Below are 21208 nucleotides of genomic sequence, written 5' to 3' on the forward strand. Positions count from 1 at the left end.
AGAGAAGCCCCCGGAGGAGGATGTGGGGGGCACATACTGTCTCCATATTAATGTCTATGGATGTAGATGAGGACAGTGAAGCCCCCGGAGGTGGATGTGGGGGGCACATACTTTCTCAATATTAATGTCTATGGATGTAGATGGAGGACAGTGAAGCCCCCGGAGGTGGATGTGGGGGGCACATACTGTCTCCATATTAATGTCTATGGATGTAGATGAGGACAGAGAAGCCCCCGGAGGAGGATGTGGGGGGCACATACTGTCTCCATATTAATGTCTATGGATGTAGATGAGGATAGAGAAGCCCCCGGAGGAGGATGTGGGGGGCACATACTTTCTCCATATTAATGTCTATGGATGTAGATGAGGACAGAGAAGCCCCCGGAGGTGGATGTGGGGGGCACATACTTTCTCCATATTAATGTCTATGGATGTAGATGAGGACAGTGAAGCCCCCGGAGGTGGATGTGGGGGGCACATACTTTCTCAATATTAATGTCTATGGATGTAGATGGAGGACAGTGAAGCCCCCGGAGGTGGATGTGGGGGGCACATACTGTCTCCATATTAATGTCTATGGATGTAGATGAGGACAGAGAAGCCCCCGGAGGAGGATGTGGGGGGCACATACTTTCTCCATATTAATGTCTATGGATGTAGATGAGGACAGTGAAGCCCCCGGAGGTGGATGTGGGGGGCACATACTGTCTCCATATTAATGTCTATGGATGTAGATGAGGACAGTGAAGCCCCCGGAGGTGGATGTGGGGGGCACATACTTTCTCCATATTAATGTCTATGGATGTAGATGAGGACAGAGAAGCCCCCGGAGGAGGATGTGGGGGGCACATACTTTCTCCATATTAATGTGTACGGATGTATATGAGGACAGAGAAGCCCCCAGAGGAGGATGTGGGGGGCACATACTTTCTCCATATTAATGTCTATAGATGTAGATGAGGACAGTGAAGCCCCCGGAGGAGGATGTGGGGGGCACATACTTTCTCCATATTAATGTCTATGGATGTAGATGAGGACAGTGAAGCCCCCGGAGGAGGATGTGGGGGGCAAATATTATATTAATGTCTATGGATGTAGGAGGAGGTCAATGAAGCTGGAGGTCCGGCCATCTTCTATCTAATGTGTATGGGGGGCTTCGTTCAGAGAACCAAACACTCAAGGACCAACCTCGGCTAATGCGCTAGTTCTCGAGCGATTTCCTGCATGGACTGATGGACACATTTGCAGAACTTTTCATTCGCATCGTGATTTATATTGGAAAGTCTGGACGATCCCCTTCATAAAATAGATTTATAAAGTGATCCCAAAACATGCGAAAAAAGGAAAATCTAAAAACGTGCATTAAAATAAACTTTATTATTATACTATTACATATTTTCAAAATGAGCATATTGACTTATTCAAAAGTCACAGATCATGAAGTGAAAACAAAATAATTTAGTCATAAGCAACATTGGGGAGGAGGCAGTGTGACATTTCATTTCTCACCACTTTCAAAATTGCTGCTTGCTGTCAGTGAATGGCAACATCTGACAGAAAATCTAAACTTAAAGGGACTCTGTCACCTGAATTTGGCGGGACTGGTTTTGGGTCATATGGGCGGAGTTTTTGGGTGTTTGATTCACCCTTTCCTTACCCGCTGGCTGCATGCTGGCTGCAATATTGGATTGAAGTTCATTCTCTGTCCTCCGTAGTACACGCCTGCGCAAAGCAATCTTGCCTTGTGCAGGCGTGTACTATGGAGGACAGAGAATGAACTTCAATCCAATATTGCAGCCAGCATGCAGCCAGCGGGTGAGGAAAGGGTGAATCAAACACCCGAAAACTCCGCCCATATGACCCAAAACCAGTCCCGCCAAATTCAGGTGACAGGTTCCCTTTAACATCTACGTATTCAGTTCTCACAGCTGAGGGTTTGCTGCAATGTCATCTGCTCTCCAGGAGCCCTTGTGAACTGCTGCACAGACACATTGAAGCAATGTATGGACAGATGGAGGTCACAGGACGTCAGCGAGCCTCCTCCTAGGGGAAGTAATTGGGGCTGTTCTTTAGCCTCTGATTGGAAACCAAATTGTTTACATTCACTGACAGCAAGGAGAGGTCTTGACAGGAGGTGAAGACGTGCGACAATGAGCCACAAAACTACACAATATTTATTCACATAAACTAGAACCCCGTGGGTATTGTCAGCTGTCGTCCCGGCTCTGCTGGGACCCACAGCCATCTTGAAACTTGGGGGTCCCCATCTCAAGGCTGCGGTTAATAGAGAGGAGGCCTTATGTGCAACTTTCTCCATTGATTTCTATGGGAGTTCTGCAAACAGTCGAACCAGCATTTATGATATACCCTTATGCTACTGCCATAAAAGCCTGAGATGAGAATAGCCCTTTAAGGCAGCCATAGCAATAAGGCACTGATCGGTCGGGCATTTTCTTTCCCCCATTACCTGTGTAGTTTTGATAATGTACGACCATTATAAGTACAGGCGGATTTACTGCAATGTTTTAGTTTCTAAGTGCCCCCTCCCCTGATGATCACTATCTGACGTATTAAAGGCCCATTGTACGGGCGCTAATTGATGGTTACGAGACGATCTGCGCTGGTTTATTCACAATCCTGTATGGGGCAGAATAACAGATGATAGGACGGCTCCTGCCCCGTACAGTCTGCGTGCATCCTGCGCATGTGCAGCGCTCAGTGTCTGCATCAGGAACATTGGGCTTAGCTACATCTCGTCCTGTGCAGCTGCTCCTTTATCTTTATGTCTGAGCGCTAAAAATCAATTTTCCCATTCATCTAATAATAAGGCCTGTTAAGAACCTGCAACGCTTTAATCAGTGCTCATTATGCCATTCATTCAGCTCGGCAATTAAGCCAGGCGGCTGCGAGAATCGTGGCTTCGGACATCACAGCTTTGATGGCGGGAGGTCTGCAATCATTTTCTTCAAAGCTTTGGCGTTCTCCCCATCTGGAGCTGGCGGCCATCTATCGTGGTCTGGACAGAAATGACACGTGGCTGGTTAATACCTGTGATCACCACCTAATAAAACACAGATTACATCCCCCACTGCAGCCGGTGGCCATTAATGGTTAATTCCCAACACGGAAAACTACTGTCAGAATGGAGCCACGGATGAGCCTGTGCATCCCCCCCATACTGAGAAAAATGGAGAACTGTTCTCCTCTCCGGAGGTCCCATAAAGAAAGAAAGGAGTGGTGGCAACCATGGGGGTCCCAGCATTCAGAGTTAGTACCCATCCTATGAAAGTGACAACTCAATGTTGGGAATACGCCTTTAATCACATGTGAGACCCTAAAACAGATTTGTATTCATTACCACTGGTCCTCCACTGGGGGGTACCAAAGGACGGAATTTCCACCTCTGATGTTAAAGGCAATGTCCAGAATTAGACAAATATGGCTGCCGTCTGACAAGTCTATCATAGAAGAAGGCCCACTGGAGTGAATGGGGTTGATGTGTCCTGAAAACAGGGGGGTTGGCAACCTCTGGCACTCCAGCTGCTGAGAAACTACAAGTCTCAACATGTCCTGATGGCCGTCTGTGTGATACTATAGAAGAATGCTGGGACTTGTAGTTTTAGCGCAGCTGCTGATCTATGCTGTAAACAGGTGTGGCGCTGTTTTTGAAAACATCGGCCAATGTTTTGTAATCCTGCAAACCCCTTTAATCTTCAATAGCCTCCATGTAATACGTGATCTCGCACGTACCTTCTTTCTAAAAGTAAAAATATTCACATTTCTGTGAGAAACCACGCAATAGCATCCACGTATCACGAGACGTTTATAAGACCCCATGTAATAAAACAGAGATCTGCATATGGCTCCACGTCCTGTGATACAATAATATTTACAACCCAAAATTATATAATAAATGCAACTTCATTCTGCAAGGAAAGATCTCGGAGAATCTCCGGTCTACAGCGCGCGTCGCCTACCTGGCACCTCCCAATGGCTGTGGTACAAGCTCTGCCCGGCGTCCACCTTCACAGTCTCTCCAGAGATGAAGGAGGCGGCAGGAGACAGCAGGAAACAAACCATAGGTGAGATCTGCACAGGAAAGAAGAAGCGGGGACAATTAGGCCTTGTTCACACTAGGTTTTATCGCTTGAGATTACTGTATATACTGGGAAAGCTCAAGACGTACATGTGAGATTTCGGCTCAGACAGATGTCCAAGGCCATGTTCACATTAAGATTTATGGTCAGAAAAAGTTCCCGACATGTTATATAGATGCTCAGACAGATTCCTGAAAGAGACCTCCATCAGTCACAGAGATCCCTCCCGGAGACCTCCATCAGTCACAGAGATCCCTCCCGAAGACCTCCATCAGTCACAGAGATCCCTCCCGGAGACCTCCATCAGTCACAGAGATCCCTCCCGGAGACCTCCATCAGTCACAGAGATCCCTCCCGGAGACCTCCATCAGTCACAGAGATCCCTCCCGGAGACCTCCATCAGTCACAGAGATCCCTCCCGGAGACCTCCATCAGTCACAGAGATCCCTCACAGAGACATCCATCAGTCACAAAGATCCCTCACAGAGACATCCATCAGTCACAGAGATCCCTCACAGAGACCTCCATCAGTCACAGAGATCCCTCCCGAAGACCTCCATCAGTCACAGAGATCCCTCCCGGAGACCTCCATCAGTCACAGAGACCCCTCACAGAGACATCCATCAGTCACAGAGATCCCTCACAGAGGCCTCCATCTGTCACAGAGATCCCTCCCGGAGACCTCCATCAGGTACAGATGGAGATACCTCAAAGAGACCTCCATCAGTCACAGAGATCCCTCACAGAGACCTCCATCCGTCACAGAGATCCCTCACAGAGACCTCCATCCGTCACAGAGATCCCTCCCGGAGACCTCCATCAGTCACAGAGATCCCTCACAGAGACATCCATCAGTCACAGAGATCCCTCACAGAGACATCCATCAGTCACAGAGATCCCTCCCGAAGACCTCCATCAGTCACAGAGATCCCTCCCGAAGACCTCCATCAGTCACAGAGATCCCTCCCGGAGACCTCCATCAGTCACAGAGATCCCTCACACAGACCTCCATCTGTCACAGAGATCCCTCCCGGAGACCTCCATCAGTCATAGAGATCCCTCACAGAGACATCCATCAGTCACAGAGATGCCTCCCGGAGACCTCCATCAGTCACAGAGATCCCTCCCGAAGACCTCCATCAGTCACAGAGATCCCTCCCGGAGACCTCCATCAGTCACAGAGACCCCTCACAGAGACATCCATCAGTCACAGAGATCCCTCACAGAGGCCTCCATCTGTCACAGAGATACCTCCCGACGACCTCCATCTGTCACAGAGATCCCTCCCGGAGACCTCCATCAGGTACAGATGGAGATACCTCAAAGAGACCTCCATCAGTCACAGAGATCCCTCACAGAGACCTCCATCCGTCACAGAGATCCCTCACAGAGACCTCCATCCGTCACAGAGATCCCTCCCGGAGACCTCCATCAGTCACAGAGATCCCTCACAGAGACATCCATCAGTCACAGAGATCCCTCACAGAGACATCCATCAGTCACAGAGATCCCTCACAGAGGCCTCCATCTGTCACAGAGATACCTCCCGACGACCTCCATCTGTCACAGAGATCCCTCCCGGAGACCTCCATCAGGTACAGATGGAGATACCTCAAAGAGACCTCCATCAGTCACAGAGATCCCTCACAGAGACATCCATCAGTCACAGAGATCCCTCACACAGACCTCCATCTGTCACAGAGATCCCTCCCGGAGACCTCCATCAGTCATAGAGATCCCTCACAGAGACATCCATCAGTCACAGAGATGCCTCCCGGAGACCTCCATCAGTCACAGAGATCCCTCACAGAGACATCCATCAGTCACAGAGATCCCTCACAGAGACATCCATCAGTCACAGAGATCCCTCCCGAAGACCTCCATCAGTCACAGAGATCCCTCCCGGAGACCTCCATCAGTCACAGAGATCCCTCACAGAGACATCCATCAGTCACAGAGATCCCTCACAGAGACATCCATCAGTCACAGAGATCCCTCACAGAGGCCTCCATCTGTCACAGAGATACCTCCCGACGACCTCCATCTGTCACAGAGATACCTCCCGACGACCTCCATCTGTCACAGAGATACCTCCCGACGACCTCCATCTGTCACAGAGATCCCTCCCGGAGACCTCCATCAGGTACAGATGGAGATACCTCAAAGAGACCTCCATCAGTCACAGAGATCCCTCACAGAGACATCCATAAGTCACAGAGATCCCTCACACAGACCTCCATCTGTCACAGAGATCCCTCCCGGAGACCTCCATCAGTCACAGAGATCCCTCCCGAAGACCTCCATCAGTCAGAGATCCCTCACAGAGACATCCATCAGTCACAGAGATCCCTCACAGAGACATCCATCAGTCACAGAGATCCCTCCCGAAGACCTCCATCAGTCACAGAGATCCCTCCCGAAGACCTCCATCAGTCACAGAGATCCCTCCCGGAGACCTCCATCAGTCACAGAGATCCCTCACACAGACCTCCATCTGTCACAGAGATCCCTCCCGGAGACCTCCATCAGTCATAGAGATCCCTCACAGAGACATCCATCAGTCACAGAGATGCCTCCCGGAGACCTCCATCAGTCACAGAGATCCCTCCCGAAGACCTCCATCAGTCACAGAGATCCCTCCCGGAGACCTCCATCAGTCACAGAGACCCCTCACAGAGACATCCATCAGTCACAGAGATCCCTCACAGAGGCCTCCATCTGTCACAGAGATACCTCCCGACGACCTCCATCTGTCACAGAGATCCCTCCCGGAGACCTCCATCAGGTACAGATGGAGATACCTCAAAGAGACCTCCATCAGTCACAGAGATCCCTCACAGAGACCTCCATCCGTCACAGAGATCCCTCACAGAGACCTCCATCCGTCACAAAGATCCCTCCCGGAGACCTCCATCAGTCACAGAGATCCCTCACAGAGACATCTATCAGTCACAGAGATCCCTCCCGAAGACCTCCATCAGTCACAGAGATCCCTCCCGAAGACCTCCATCAGTCACAGAGATCCCTCCCGAAGACCTCCATCAGTCACAGAGATCCCTCCCGGAGACCTCCATCAGTCACAGAGATCCCTCCCGGAGACCTCCATCAGTCACAGAGACCCCTCACAGAGACATCCATCAGTCACAGAGATCCCTCACAGAGGCCTCCATCTGTCACAGAGATACCTCCCGACGACCTCCATCTGTCACAGAGATCCCTCCCGGAGACCTCCATCAGGTACAGATGGAGATACCTCAAAGAGACCTCCATCAGTCACAGAGATCCCTCACAGAGACCTCCATCCGTCACAGAGATCCCTCACAGAGACCTCCATCCGTCACAGAGATCCCTCCCGGAGACCTCCATCAGTCACAGAGATCCCTCACAGAGACATCCATCAGTCACAGAGATCCCTCACAGAGACATCCATCAGTCACAGAGATCCCTCACAGAGGCCTCCATCTGTCACAGAGATACCTCCCGACGACCTCCATCTGTCACAGAGATCCCTCCCGGAGACCTCCATCAGGTACAGATGGAGATACCTCAAAGAGACCTCCATCAGTCACAGAGATCCCTCACACAGACCTCCATCTGTCACAGAGATCCCTCCCGGAGACCTCCATCAGTCATAGAGATCCCTCACAGAGACATCCATCAGTCACAGAGATGCCTCCCGGAGACCTCCATCAGTCACAGAGATCCCTCACAGAGACATCCATCGGTCACAGAGATCCCTCCCGAAGACCTCCATCAGTCACAGAGATCCCTCCCGAAGACCTCCATCAGTCACAGAGATCCCTCCCGGAGACCTCCATCAGTCACAGAGATCCCTCACACAGACCTCCATCTGTCACAGAGATCCCTCCCGGAGACCTCCATCAGTCATAGAGATCCCTCACAGAGACATCCATCAGTCACAGAGATGCCTCCCGGAGACCTCCATCAGTCACAGAGATCCCTCCCGAAGACCTCCATCAGTCACAGAGATCCCTCCCGGAGACCTCCATCAGTCACAGAGATCCCTAACAGAGACATCCATCAGTCACAGAGATCCCTCACAGAGACATCCATCAGTCACAGAGATCCCTCACAGAGGCCTCCATCTGTCACAGAGATACCTCCCGACGACCTCCATCTGTCACAGAGATCCCTCCCGGAGACCTCCATCAGGTACAGATGGAGATACCTCAAAGAGACATCCATCAGTCACAGAGATCCCTCACAGAGACATCCATCAGTCACAGAGATCCCTCACACAGACCTCCATCTGTCACAGAGATCCCTCCCGGAGACCTCCATCAGTCATAGAGATCCCTCACAGAGACATTCATCAGTCACAGAGATGCCTCCCGGAGACCTCCATCAGTCACAGAGATCCCTCCCGAAGACCTCCATCAGTCACAGAGATCCCTCCCGGAGACCTCCATCAGTCACAGAGATCCCTCACAGAGACATCCATCAGTCACAGAGATCCCTTACAGAGACATCCATCAGTCACAGAGATCCCTCACAGAGGCCTCCATCTGTCACAGAGATACCTCCCGACGACCTCCATCTGTCACAGAGATACCTCCCGACGACCTCCATCTGTCACAGAGATACCTCCCGGAGACCTCCATCAGTCACAGAGATCCCTCACACAGACCTCCATCTGTCACAGAGATCCCTCCCGGAGACCTCCATCAGTCATAGAGATCCCTCACAGAGACATCCATCAGTCACAGAGATGCCTCCCGGAGACCTCCATCAGTCACAGAGATCCCTCCCGAAGACCTCCATCAGTCACAGAGATCCCTCCCGGAGACCTCCATCAGTCACAGAGACCCCTCACAGAGACATCCATCAGTCACAGAGATCCCTCACAGAGGCCTCCATCTGTCACAGAGATACCTCCCGACGACCTCCATCTGTCACAGAGATCCCTCCCGGAGACCTCCATCAGGTACAGATGGAGATACCTCAAAGAGACCTCCATCAGTCACAGAGATCCCTCACAGAGACCTCCATCCGTCACAGAGATCCCTCACAGAGACCTCCATCCGTCACAAAGATCCCTCCCGGAGACCTCCATCAGTCACAGAGATCCCTCACAGAGACATCTATCAGTCACAGAGATCCCTCCCGAAGACCTCCATCAGTCACAGAGATCCCTCCCGAAGACCTCCATCAGTCACAGAGATCCCTCCCGAAGACCTCCATCAGTCACAGAGATCCCTCCCGGAGACCTCCATCAGTCACAGAGATCCCTCCCGGAGACCTCCATCAGTCACAGAGACCCCTCACAGAGACATCCATCAGTCACAGAGATCCCTCACAGAGGCCTCCATCTGTCACAGAGATACCTCCCGACGACCTCCATCTGTCACAGAGATCCCTCCCGGAGACCTCCATCAGGTACAGATGGAGATACCTCAAAGAGACCTCCATCAGTCACAGAGATCCCTCACAGAGACATCCATCAGTCACAGAGATCCCTCACACAGACCTCCATCTGTCACAGAGATCCCTCCCGGAGACCTCCATCAGTCATAGAGATCCCTCACAGAGACATCCATCAGTCACAGAGATGCCTCCCGGAGACCTCCATCAGTCACAGAGATCCCTCACAGAGACCTCCATCCGTCACAGAGATCCCTCACAGAGACCTCCATCAGTCACAGAGATCCCTCACAGAGACCTCCATCCGTCACAGAGATCCCTCACGGGGTCCTCCATCAGTCACAGAGGTCCATCACGGAGGCCTCCATCAGCCATGTGCAGGTCCTTCCTTCTATTTGCACCATATTACAGACATGTCAGGAGCTTTTCCAGATTGTTGGGAGATTTCACCCGCAGAGTGACAGACACAGAAGGGAGGCCACCTTTCAACGGCTCCATCATTAAACAGCTACGATAAAGCCTCCATTACTGACAGGCGGTGGCAGATACATTTTTTTTTACTAGACCTTGTAGGATTAAGAAGCAGAGTCTACAAAACAAATGGATTCATTTTTGCAGCAAGACAAACCACAATGGCCCTCGGGACAACATAGCCCTATGGAAACATTCAGCATTTCCATCAGGAGATTTCACCAGTGACCTCAGAGGCTCCCACTGTGGCTGTGGGGCACCAGAAGGACCCGAGCTGACACCTTAATGTACAGATGAAAGTTGCTCCAACTCAATGATTCCGGTCAAACATCTGAATAATCTGATAATCGGGTCTCAACTCTCCAAAGATTGTCGGGGATAGAAGGATTGGGCAGTTCTGATTTCAATGCAAGACCCACATGTTCACTTAAGAGATAAGATGGGGACAGATGAGCCCCCAGAAAGGGGCAGACGTGATGCCCAAAGGGGTGACATGAGTCACCGTAGAGGAGGGGGGATTCAGACGAGCCGCCCAGAAGAGGGGTGGGGAGGACAACACACGAGCCGCCCGGAAGGGGAGAGACGTGACGCCCGAAAGGACTGGGGGTGGGGAAATAGGGACAGACAAGCAGCCCCTGAAGGTGGGAGGGAATGATGACACACAAGTGTGAGAGGAGACGAACGAGTCGCCCGGAAGGGACAGATGAGCTGCCCGGAAGGGACAGATGAGCTACCCAGAAGGGACAGATGAGCTACCCAGAAGGGACAGATGAGCTACCCAGAAGGGACAGATGAGCTACCCAGAAGGGACAGATGAGCTACCCAGAAGGGACAGATGAGCTACCCAGAAGGGACAGATGAGCTACCCAGAAGGGACAGATGAGCTACCCAGAAGGGACAGATGAGCTACCCAGAAGGGACAGATGAGCTACCCAGAAGGGACAGATGAGCTACCCAGAAGGGACAGATGAGCTACCCAGAAGGGACAGAGGAGCTACCCAGAAGGGACAGAGGAGCTACCCAGAAGGGACAGAGGAGCTACCCAGAAGGGACAGAGGAGCTACCCAGAAGGGACAGAGGAGCTACCCAGAAGGGACAGAGGAGCTACCCAGAAGGGACAGATGAGCTACCCAGAAGGGACAGATGAGCTACCCAGAAGGGGGAAGCACAGACAAGCATGGCCGCACCCCTCGCATGCACAGCTCAGGACCGCTTAGCTGAGCGTTCTTGTGTCTGGGGATCCAAGAGAGGAAGGAGTTGGAAGAACGCACGGCCGACATCTCTCTTGGGCCTATTCACTTGTCTGCCCCAGGGTGGAGGTTTGTTACAGTTACTTCCAGTGTATTACATGGATGACAGGGGAGCCGCAGACCTCGGCCTGGGTAACATCCTACCTCCTCAGGGAGGCCAAGTCTCTTGGCTGGAATTTTAGGGATGTAATTATAAAACATTGCAGGCCCGCCATCTTTATAATTCTCAACGGCAGTCTTCGAAAAGATGGTTCCCTGCAAAAAAAGAGCAGGAACACTGTGAAATGAAACTGAAGCGACAATCTGCAATGGGTAGATGAGATGCACGTATGGGGAACACGTCCCCGATCCAAGCAGTCGCTGGTATGGTGAGAGTAAAAGTAGCAAACATCCAGATACTTACCGGAGCAACAGAATTTACCCGGACCCCAGAGTGAGCCCACTCAATAGCGAGGCTTTTTGTCAGGTTGTCCACAGCGGCTCGTGCTGCTCCTGTGTGACTGCCGACAGCAAACACAACAATGAATGGAAGTGCTGAACACAGAGACCACAACCCTACTCATGCTCCGCAAGAAATGGGCCATCATGTAAAGATCCTCAATTTATTACAAAGAGAGTTTTAAGAATTATGCTCCAGAGCAGTATTCACAGTTCAGTTTTAAGCCACTGCAAACAGTCAGCAATCTTGTCATCAGACATGCACCTAACAGCTTAGCAGAGCTCCTACAATGCAGGCTCGGGGGCTACATAACATTAAAGTAAGAGGTGATAAATTATATCTTACGCCATGATGGGAAATCCACGCCACATGTCTGCTACAATATTCACTATGGCGCCGCCATGTTCTTTCATCCAGGAATTGTACACTAGAAGAGGACACAGATCATACTGAGTGACAATCCGACAAGTCTGCCACCGGCAGGAGAACAGAGGACATCTGTATGGATCCTTATAATGTACTAAACCCCGTGATATTCATGGCCACTGCCCAATGGGCAAGACTGTTCAGTTCTGGTGCACTGCAGCCCCGTCACGTACTATATACTCCAGAGCTGCACTCACTATTCTGCTGGTGCAGTCACTGTGTACATACATTACATTACTGATAATGAGTTCCCTCCTGTAACATTCTCCAGAGCTGCACTCACTATTCTGCTGGTGCAGTCACTGTGTACATACATTACTGATCCTGAGTTACATCCTGTATTATACTCCAGAGCTGCACTCACTATTCTGCTGGTGCAGTCACTGTGTACATACATTACATTACTGATCCTGAGTTACATCCTGTATTATACCCCAGAGCTGCACTCACTATTCTGCTGGTGCAGTCACTATGTACATACATTACATTACTGATCCTGAGATACCTCCTGTATTATACCCCAGAGCTGCACTCACTATTCTGCTGGTGCAGTCACTATGTACATACATTACATTACTGATCCTGAGTTACCTCCTGTATTATACCCCAGAGCTGCACTCACTATTCTGCTGGTGCAGTCACTGTGTACATACATTACATTACTGACCCTGAGTTACATCCTGTATTATACCCCAGAGCTGCACTCACTATTCTGCTGGTGCAGTCACTGTGTACATACATTACATTACTGATCCTGAGTTACATCCTGTATTATACCCCAGAGCTGCACTCACTATTCTGCTGGTGCAGTCACTGTGTACATACATTACATTACTGATCCTGAGTTACATCCTGTATTATACTCCAGAGCTGCACTCACTATTCTGCTGGTGCAGTCACTGTGTACATACATTACATTACTGATCCTGAGTTACCTCCTGTATTATACCCCAGAGCTGCACTCACTATTCTGCTGGTGCAGTCACTGTGTACATACATTACATTACTGATCCTGAGATACCTCCTGTATTATACCCCAGAGCTGCACTCACTATTCTGCTGGTGCAGTCACTGTGTACATACATTACATTACTGATCCTGAGATACCTCCTGTATTATACCCCAGAGCTGCACTCACTATTCTGCTGGTGCAGTCACTATGTACATACATTACATTACTGATCCTGAGATACCTCCTGTATTATACCCCAGAGCTGCACTCACTATTCTGCTGGTGCAGTCACTGTGTACATACATTACATTACTGATCCTGAGTTACATCCTGTATTATACTCCAGAGCTGCACTCACTATTCTGCTGGTGCAGTCACTGTGTACATACATTACATTACTGATCCTGAGATACCTCCTGTATTATACCCCAGAGCTGCACTCACTATTCTGCTGGTGCAGTCACTATGTACATACATTACATTACTGATCCGGAGTTCCCTCCTGTAACATTCTCCAGAGCTGCACTCACTATTCTGCTGGTGCAGTCACTATGTACATACATTACATTACTGATCCTGAGTTCCCTCCTGTAACATTCTCCAGAGCTGCACTCACTATTCTGCTGGTGCAGTCACTGTGTACATACATTACTGATCCTGAGTTCCCTCCTGTAACATTCTCCAGAGCTGTACTCACTATTCTGCTGGTGCAGTCACTGTGTACATACATACATTACTGATCCTGAGTTACATCCTGTATTATACCCCAGAGCTGCACTCACTATTCTGCTGGTGCAGTCACTGTGTACATACATTACATTACTGATCCTGAGTTACATCCTGTATTATACCCCAGAGCTGCACTCACTATTCTGCTGGTGCAGTCACTGTGTACATACATTACTGATCCTGAGTTCCCTCCTGTAACATTCTCCAGAGCTGTACTCACTATTCTGCTGGTGCAGTCACTGTGTACATACATACATTATTGATCCTGAGTTACATCCTGTATTATACCCCAGAGCTGCACTCACTATTCTGCTGGTGCAGTCACTGTGTACATACATACATTACTGATCCTGAGTTACATCCTGTATTATACCCCAGAGCTGCACTCACTATTCTGCTGGTGCAGTCACTGTGTACATACATTACATTCTGTATTCTCCTCCTGACATATTTACCGGCTTTGCAGCAGTAGAAAGTACCGGTCAGGTTGGTCTCCACCACGGCGTTCCATCCTTTAGAATTAATCGCTTCACTTGGACAAGGGAATTGACCTCCTCCATTGTTGACTAAGAAGTCGATACGGCCGTAGATGCTCAGTGTGGACTGAACCAGCGATTCTACCTGTTCTCAGAAGATAGCAAACCAGAATGAAAACAAGGAGCCAGCATTGCAGAGGTTAACACGTCTGCACACAAAACCTTATAGTTCTACAGGAGCTCAATAAAGTGTAACTCCTTGTCTCACAGCCCCCACATCATCACAGGAAGGGACCGAATCCCAAAAGATCAGCAAACGTTTCTCCTGAAATACTCTGCACAGCAGGCCTGCTGCCGCCGCACTCCCATCATGATCCACATGCACAGAAGAAAGAAGCTGTTCAGCGTCCGCTCACCTCCTCCTCTTTGCGGATGTTACACTGCAGCGCTGTCACCATAGACGGGTTTGTGGGGGAGATCAGGGACACAAGGTCATTGGCGGCTTTCTTCAACCTGTCAAGTTTCCGAGAGGCAATCACCACACTGCAACCTGCGAAGCACAAATAAAGGATAAGCATGGATGATGGGAGTTACAGCCGTGGAGCCCCCAATCCCCAGGATCAGCAGCCTGCGAGACCACTGCAGCCACAAGACAAATCGTCATTGAAGCTAAATGTATGCCCTCCGAGCAGGGGAGAGTAACAGCACATTACAGCATGGGCAACCCCTGAGGACATGTCTGACACATCCCAAATATTCCCTGCTCCTCCCACTCTCCTGAGATACTCTGTGCTACTGTGACCCTGCTCCCCCACTCTCCTGGGATACTCTGTGCTGCTGTGACCCTGCTCCCCCACTCTCCTGGGATACTCTGTGCTGCTGTGACCCTGCTCCCCCACTCTCCTGGGATACTCTGTGCTGCTGTGACCCTGCTCCTCCCACTCTCCTGGGATACTCTGTGCTGCTGTGACCCTGCTCCTCCCACTCTCCTGAGATACTCTGTGCTGCTGTGATCCTGCTTCTCCCACTCTCATGAGATACTCTGTGCTACTGTGACCCTGCTCCCCCACTCTCCTGGGATACTCTGTGCTGCTGTGACCCTGCTCCCCCACTCTCCTGGGATACTCTGTGCTGCTGTGACCCTGCTCCCCCACTCTCCTGGGATACTCTGTGCTGCTGTGACCCTGCTCCTCCCACTCTCCTGAGATACTCTGTGCTGCTGTGACCCTGCTCCCCCACTCTCCTGGGATACTCTGTGCTGCTGTGACCCTGCTCCCCCACTCTCCTGGGATACTCTGTGCTGCTGTGACCCTGCTCCCCCACTCTCCTGGGATACTCTGTGCTGCTGTGACCCTGCTCCCCCACTCTCCTGGGATACTCTGTGCTGCTGTGACCCTGCTCCTCCCACTCTCCTGGGATACTCTGTGCTGCTGTGACCCTGCTCCTCCCACTCTCCTGAGATACTCTGTGCTGCTGTGACCCTGCTCCCCCACTCTCCTGGGATACTCTTTGCTGCTGTGACCCTGCTCCCCCACTCTCCTGCGATACTCTGTGCTGCTGTGACCCTGCTCCCCCACTCTCCTGGGATACTCTGTGCTGCTGTGACCCTGCTCCCCCACTCTCCTGGGATACTCTGTGCTGCTGTGACCCTGCTCCCCCACTCTCCTGAGATACTCTGTGCTGCTGTGACCCTGCTCCCCCACTTTCCTGGGATACTCTGTGCTGCTGTGACCCTGCTCCTCCCACTCTCCTGAGATACTCTGTGCTGCTGTGACCCTGCTCCTCCCACTCTCCTGAGATACTCTGTGCTGCTGTGACCCTGCTCCCCCACTCTCCTGAGATACTCTGTGCTGCTGTGACCCTGCTCCCCCACTCTCCTGAGATACTCTGTGCTGCTGTGACCCTGCTCCCCCGCTCTCCTGAGATACTGTGTGCTGCTGTGACCCTGCTCCTCCACTCTCCTGAGATACTCTGTGCTGCTGTGACCCTGCTCCCCCACTCTCCTGAGATACTCTGTGCTCCTGTGACCCTGCTCCACCCACTCTCCTGAGATACTCTGTGCTGCTGGGGGGAATTACTACACCCTTGTCATAAACAGCCTTGCTACAAAGGCCGTTTCTGCATTAGAGACTGTATCCAATTAAGACAATCCCTTGTGATACAAAGTGAAGACTCCAGACTGATACATTGTAACAAACTATCAGGACAGCATTGAGATTGTCACAGTACACACTGACGCTGCTACAAGTAGGAAGCTAAAATCACCAGAAACCCTACAGATAATTGGAGAGTGCAGACCTGACGTCTTAGGCTACTTTCACATTAGCGTCGGTTTGGGGCCGTCGCACTGCGTCGGCCCGACATACCGACGCATACTGTGCAAGCGCCGCACAACGGGGGCAGCGGATGCATTTTTCCAGCGCATCCGCTGCCCCATTGTGAGTTGCGGGGAGGTGGGGGCGGAGTTCCGGCCGCGCATGTGCGGTCGGAAATGGCGGAGACAACGCAGCAAAAAACGTTACATGTAACGTTTTTTGCTGTCGACGGTCTGCCACAACACGGCGCATCCGTCGCACGACATTTGCGACGTGTGGCAAAGCGTCGCAATGCGTCGCTAACGTAAGTCAATGGAGAAAAAACGCATCCTGCAAGCAATTTTGCAGGATGCGTTTTTTCTCCTAAACGACGCATTGCGACGTGCAGTGCACGACGCTAGTGTGAAAGTAGCCTCATACAAAGCCTCGACTACCAGGAAGGCGTAACGTCCACGTCGCTCCGATCCTTGGAGGCCACGGCAGGACGTCGCCATTGCACATGTTATGTGCTGCGGTGATACTGGAGATTGCCCTGAACTTTGCACATCTCAGACACCTCCAGGAGCAGAGCACCGGCCTCCCCCGACCGCCACGCTCCCCTCCATATAATACAGCATACACTTCTCGTACTGGAATACCCCTTTAATCCATGTACACTGGATGCACCAATACATTAAAGGGGTTTCCCACACTATACCATCCACGAGCTGTAAGCAGCATTGGGCGTCCAGGAGAGCCACATACTTAGAGCTATAGCGGCAGTATTCAGATAAATAGCGCTTACATCTGGTCTTCTGCGGCTGCAGGGAAAAAAACGACGTTTTATTGTCCTTGCAGCCGATGGCTGAAGGCCGGCTCTGCAGCGCATGCTCCTAATCACTGTGACGGGGAGCGACTGCAGCTGAGCCCCCATATACAGAACAGTGACGGTTACTCCTCCATGTATGGCTGGAAGCGAGCGCCTGCAGGGAGATTACATCTTCATTTTCTCCCTGCAGCTGCTGCCCACAGTATAGAGAGCAGTGACTGTTACTCCTCCCTGTATGGCTGGAAGCGAGCGCCTGCAGGGAGATTACATCTTTGTTTTCTCCCTGCAGCTGCTGCTCCAGTTCCCTTACAAGGGACACAAGACTCCTCTGCATTTCTGAGATACGGCCCTCTCTTCCTTGTAAATAACTCTAGGAAAGGTTTTAAGCCAAGTGGGTGTGGTCTACTCCTCTGAATGACCACGCCCTCTCAGTGCAAAAGACTGGATTTACATACCGGACAGAAGAGGAATTCAGGAGGACGCATTTACTGCCGGGGAGAACATGACATAACGGAAAGTGTCAGGGAGAGATAACGAGGGGTCGGGACCTGGAGAGATGGCTTTTAGGGTGCGCACCCCCCGATCAGTAGTTTGGAGGCAGCGACAATACGCTGCGTCCAAAGCGGTGCGATTTCCTGACCGCGGGCACGTACCTTACCATTTTCTTGCGGTCCGAGGCGGGGCCTTACACTGAGCCTTGTATTGACCCCTCACAGGTCAGAGGTCGCGTCCTTAGCACAGACGACATGATCGTGCCGTTCTGACCCCGGCAGAGACGCCCTCCGCAGCCGAGGGCCGCGACAACTGCTTCTTACTAGGGACTGAGGACAGACACCGGCGGTGACAGGACCCTACACTGCGGCCAGCGAGGACGGAATCGGGGTATTCTGTCCAGAAGTACGAGGGGACATAAAGGCTGAGGAAACGATATCGCCGACTATAAAGCCGCTCTCTGCACGTGGCAGCCGCATAGTGGACAGCCCCTTTAAGAACAACGCTCTGCACTGGCGGCCGCACCCAGAGAACATTGGTATCCGCGGCGTCCATGTACCAGGGGCACAATCAGCCTCCACCGCCACAGACACGAGTGGGGCTGAGGCCTCCCCTCACAGAGGACACGTCCCGGCCTCCACCCTCACAGAGGACACGTCCCGGCCTCCACCCTCACAGAGGACACGTCCCGGCCTCCACCCTCACAGAGGACACGTCCCGGCCTCCACCCTCACAGAGGACACGTCCCGGCCTCCACCCTCACAGAGGACACGTCCCGGCCTCCACCCTCACAGAGGACACGTCCCGGCCTCCACCCTCACAGAGGACACGTCCCGGCCTCCCCCCTCACAGAGGACACGTCCCGGCCTCCACCCTCACAGAGGACACGTCCCGGCCTCCACCCTCACAGAGGACACGTCCCGGCCTCCACCCTCACAGAGGACACGTCCCGGCCTCCACCCTCACAGAGGACACGTCCCGGCCTCCCCCCTCACAGAGGACACGTCCCGGCCTCCACCCTCACAGAGGACACGTCCCGGCCTCCACCCTCACAGAGGACACGTCCCGGCCTCCCCCCTCACAGAGGACACGTCCCGGCCTCCACCCTCACAGAGGACACGTCCCGGCCTCCACCCTCACAGAGGACACGTCCCGGCCTCCACCCTCACAGAGGACACGTCCCGGCCTCCACCCTCACAGAGGACACGTCCCGGCCTCCACCCTCACAGAGGACACGTCCCGGCCTCCACCCTCACAGAGGACACGTCCCGGCCTCCCCCCTCACAGAGGACACGTCCCGGCCTCCACCCTCACAGAGGACACGTCCCGGCCTCCCCCCTCACAGAGGACACGTCCCGGCCTCCACCCTCACAGAGGACACGTCCCGGCCTCCCCCCTCACAGAGGACACGTCCCGGCCTCCCCCCTCACAGAGGACACGTCCCGGCCTCCCCCCTCACAGAGGACACGTCCCGGCCTCCCCCCTCACAGAGGACACGTCCCGGCCTCCCCCCTCACAGAGGACACGTCCCGGCCTCCCCCCTCACAGAGGACACGTCCCGGCCTCCCCCCTCACAGAGGACACGTCCCGGCCTCCACCCTCACAGAGGACACGTCCCGGCCTCCACCCTCACAGAGGACACGTCCCGGCCTCCCCCCTCACAGAGGACACGTTCCGGCCTCCACCCTCACAGAGGACACGTCCCGGCCTCCACCCTCACCGACACATTGTGGCCATTGGTCTCATACACAAAAGCACAGCAGCTGAAGAACTACAAATCCCAGCAGAGCACACCGACCTCCCACAGCGCGGTTCCCACTGTGTCACCAGCATGGCATGCCGGGACTTGTAGTTCTACAACTAGCTGAGCGGCGCCGGGCCTCTCTGCTGTCACCGCGAGGAATACCGGCAATGAAAGTGTTAACAGCCGCCGCACACCGGACCTAGTCCCAGCAGCTCCGCCGCTATGGCCTTCCCGATGCCGGTGCCGCCTCCGGTCACAATGGCGACTTTGTTCTTGAACAGTCCAGGAGAGAACACACTGGGGGCCGCCATGATCGCAGCAATCACGTGACGCTTCCGGATCAGGGGTCACGTCACAGTGTTTCCATGGAGACCAATGCAGCCTTAGCAACTGCTAAAGATGTCCCAGAGCAACCTGTGAGCCGGAAATACATCCCATAATAATGTACAGGCTACAGCGCATAATATATACACCCCGTAATGGTGCAGGGGCCATAGATGCATCCACAGATCCCCCATAACAGTGCGTCCCCCACAGATCCCCCATAACAATGCGTCCTCCACAGATCCCCCATAAGTGCATCATCCACAGATCCCCCATAACAGTGCGTCCCCCACAGATCCCCCATAACAATGCGTCCTCCACAGATCCCCCATAACAATGCGTCCTCCACAGATCCCCCATAAGTGCATCATCCACAGATCCCCCATAACAGTGCGTCCCCCACAGATCCCCCATAACAGTGCGTCCCCCACAGATCCCCCATAACAGTGCGTCCCCCACAGATCCCCCCATAACAGTGCGTCCCCCACAGATCCCCCCATAACAGTGCGTTCCACACAGATCCCCCATAACAGTGCATTCCCCACAGATCCCCCATAACAGTGCGTCCCCCACAAACCCCCATAACAGTGCGTCCCCCACAGATTCCCCATAACAGTGCGTCCCCCACAGATCCCCCATAAAAGTGCGTCCCCCACAGATCCCCATAACAGTGCGTCCCCCACAGATCCCCATAACAGTGCGTCCCCCACAGATCCCCCATAAGTGCGTCATCCACAGATCCACCATAACAGTGCGTCCCCCACAGATCCCCCATAAGTGCGTCATTCACAGATCCTCCATAAGTGCGTCATCCACAGATCCCCCATAACAGTGCGTCATCCACAGATCCCCCATAAGTGCGTCCCCCACAGATCCCCCATAAGTGCGTCCCCCACAGATCCCCCATAACAGTGCGTCATACACAGATCCCCCATAAAAGTGCATCATCCACGGATTCCCCATAAGTGCGTCCCCCAGAGATCCCCCATAAGTGCGTCATCCACAGATCCCCCATAACAGTGCGTCATCCACAGATTCCCCATAACAGTGCATCATCCACAGATCCCCCATAACAGTGCGTCATCCACAGATTCCCCATAACAGTGCATCATCCACAGATCCCCCATAACGGTGCGTCCTCCACAGATCCCCATAACACTGCATCATCCACAGATCCCTCATAACAGCCCACAGATCCCCCATAACAGTGCGTCCCCCACAGATCCCCCATAAGTGCGTCATCCACCATAACAGTGTGTCCCCCACAGATCCCCCATAACAGTGCATCCTCCACATATCCCCA

At 52.7% G+C, this 21208-nt stretch overlaps 1 protein-coding gene across 1 annotated transcript; it reads right to left on the minus strand.

Annotated features, from left to right (window-relative positions):
• Nucleotides 1-1358: 1358 nt before the first annotated feature.
• On the minus strand, nucleotides 1359-19936 carry PECR (peroxisomal trans-2-enoyl-CoA reductase). The gene is made up of 8 exons (XM_069732679.1): nucleotides 19781-19936; nucleotides 14639-14772; nucleotides 14202-14367; nucleotides 11985-12066; nucleotides 11604-11700; nucleotides 11345-11455; nucleotides 3978-4089; nucleotides 1359-3016 (listed from the first exon to the last, which is right to left on the minus strand). Exons 1-8 carry the CDS (start codon nucleotides 19890-19892, stop codon nucleotides 2928-2930), a joined length of 903 nt encoding a protein of 300 aa, XP_069588780.1. The 5' UTR covers nucleotides 19893-19936; the 3' UTR covers nucleotides 1359-2927.
• Nucleotides 19937-21208: the final 1272 nt, after the last annotated feature.

Source organism: Ranitomeya imitator, chromosome 7 (genome assembly GCF_032444005.1).
Source record: "Ranitomeya imitator isolate aRanImi1 chromosome 7, aRanImi1.pri, whole genome shotgun sequence".
NCBI classification, from domain to species: domain Eukaryota; kingdom Metazoa; phylum Chordata; class Amphibia; order Anura; family Dendrobatidae; genus Ranitomeya; species Ranitomeya imitator.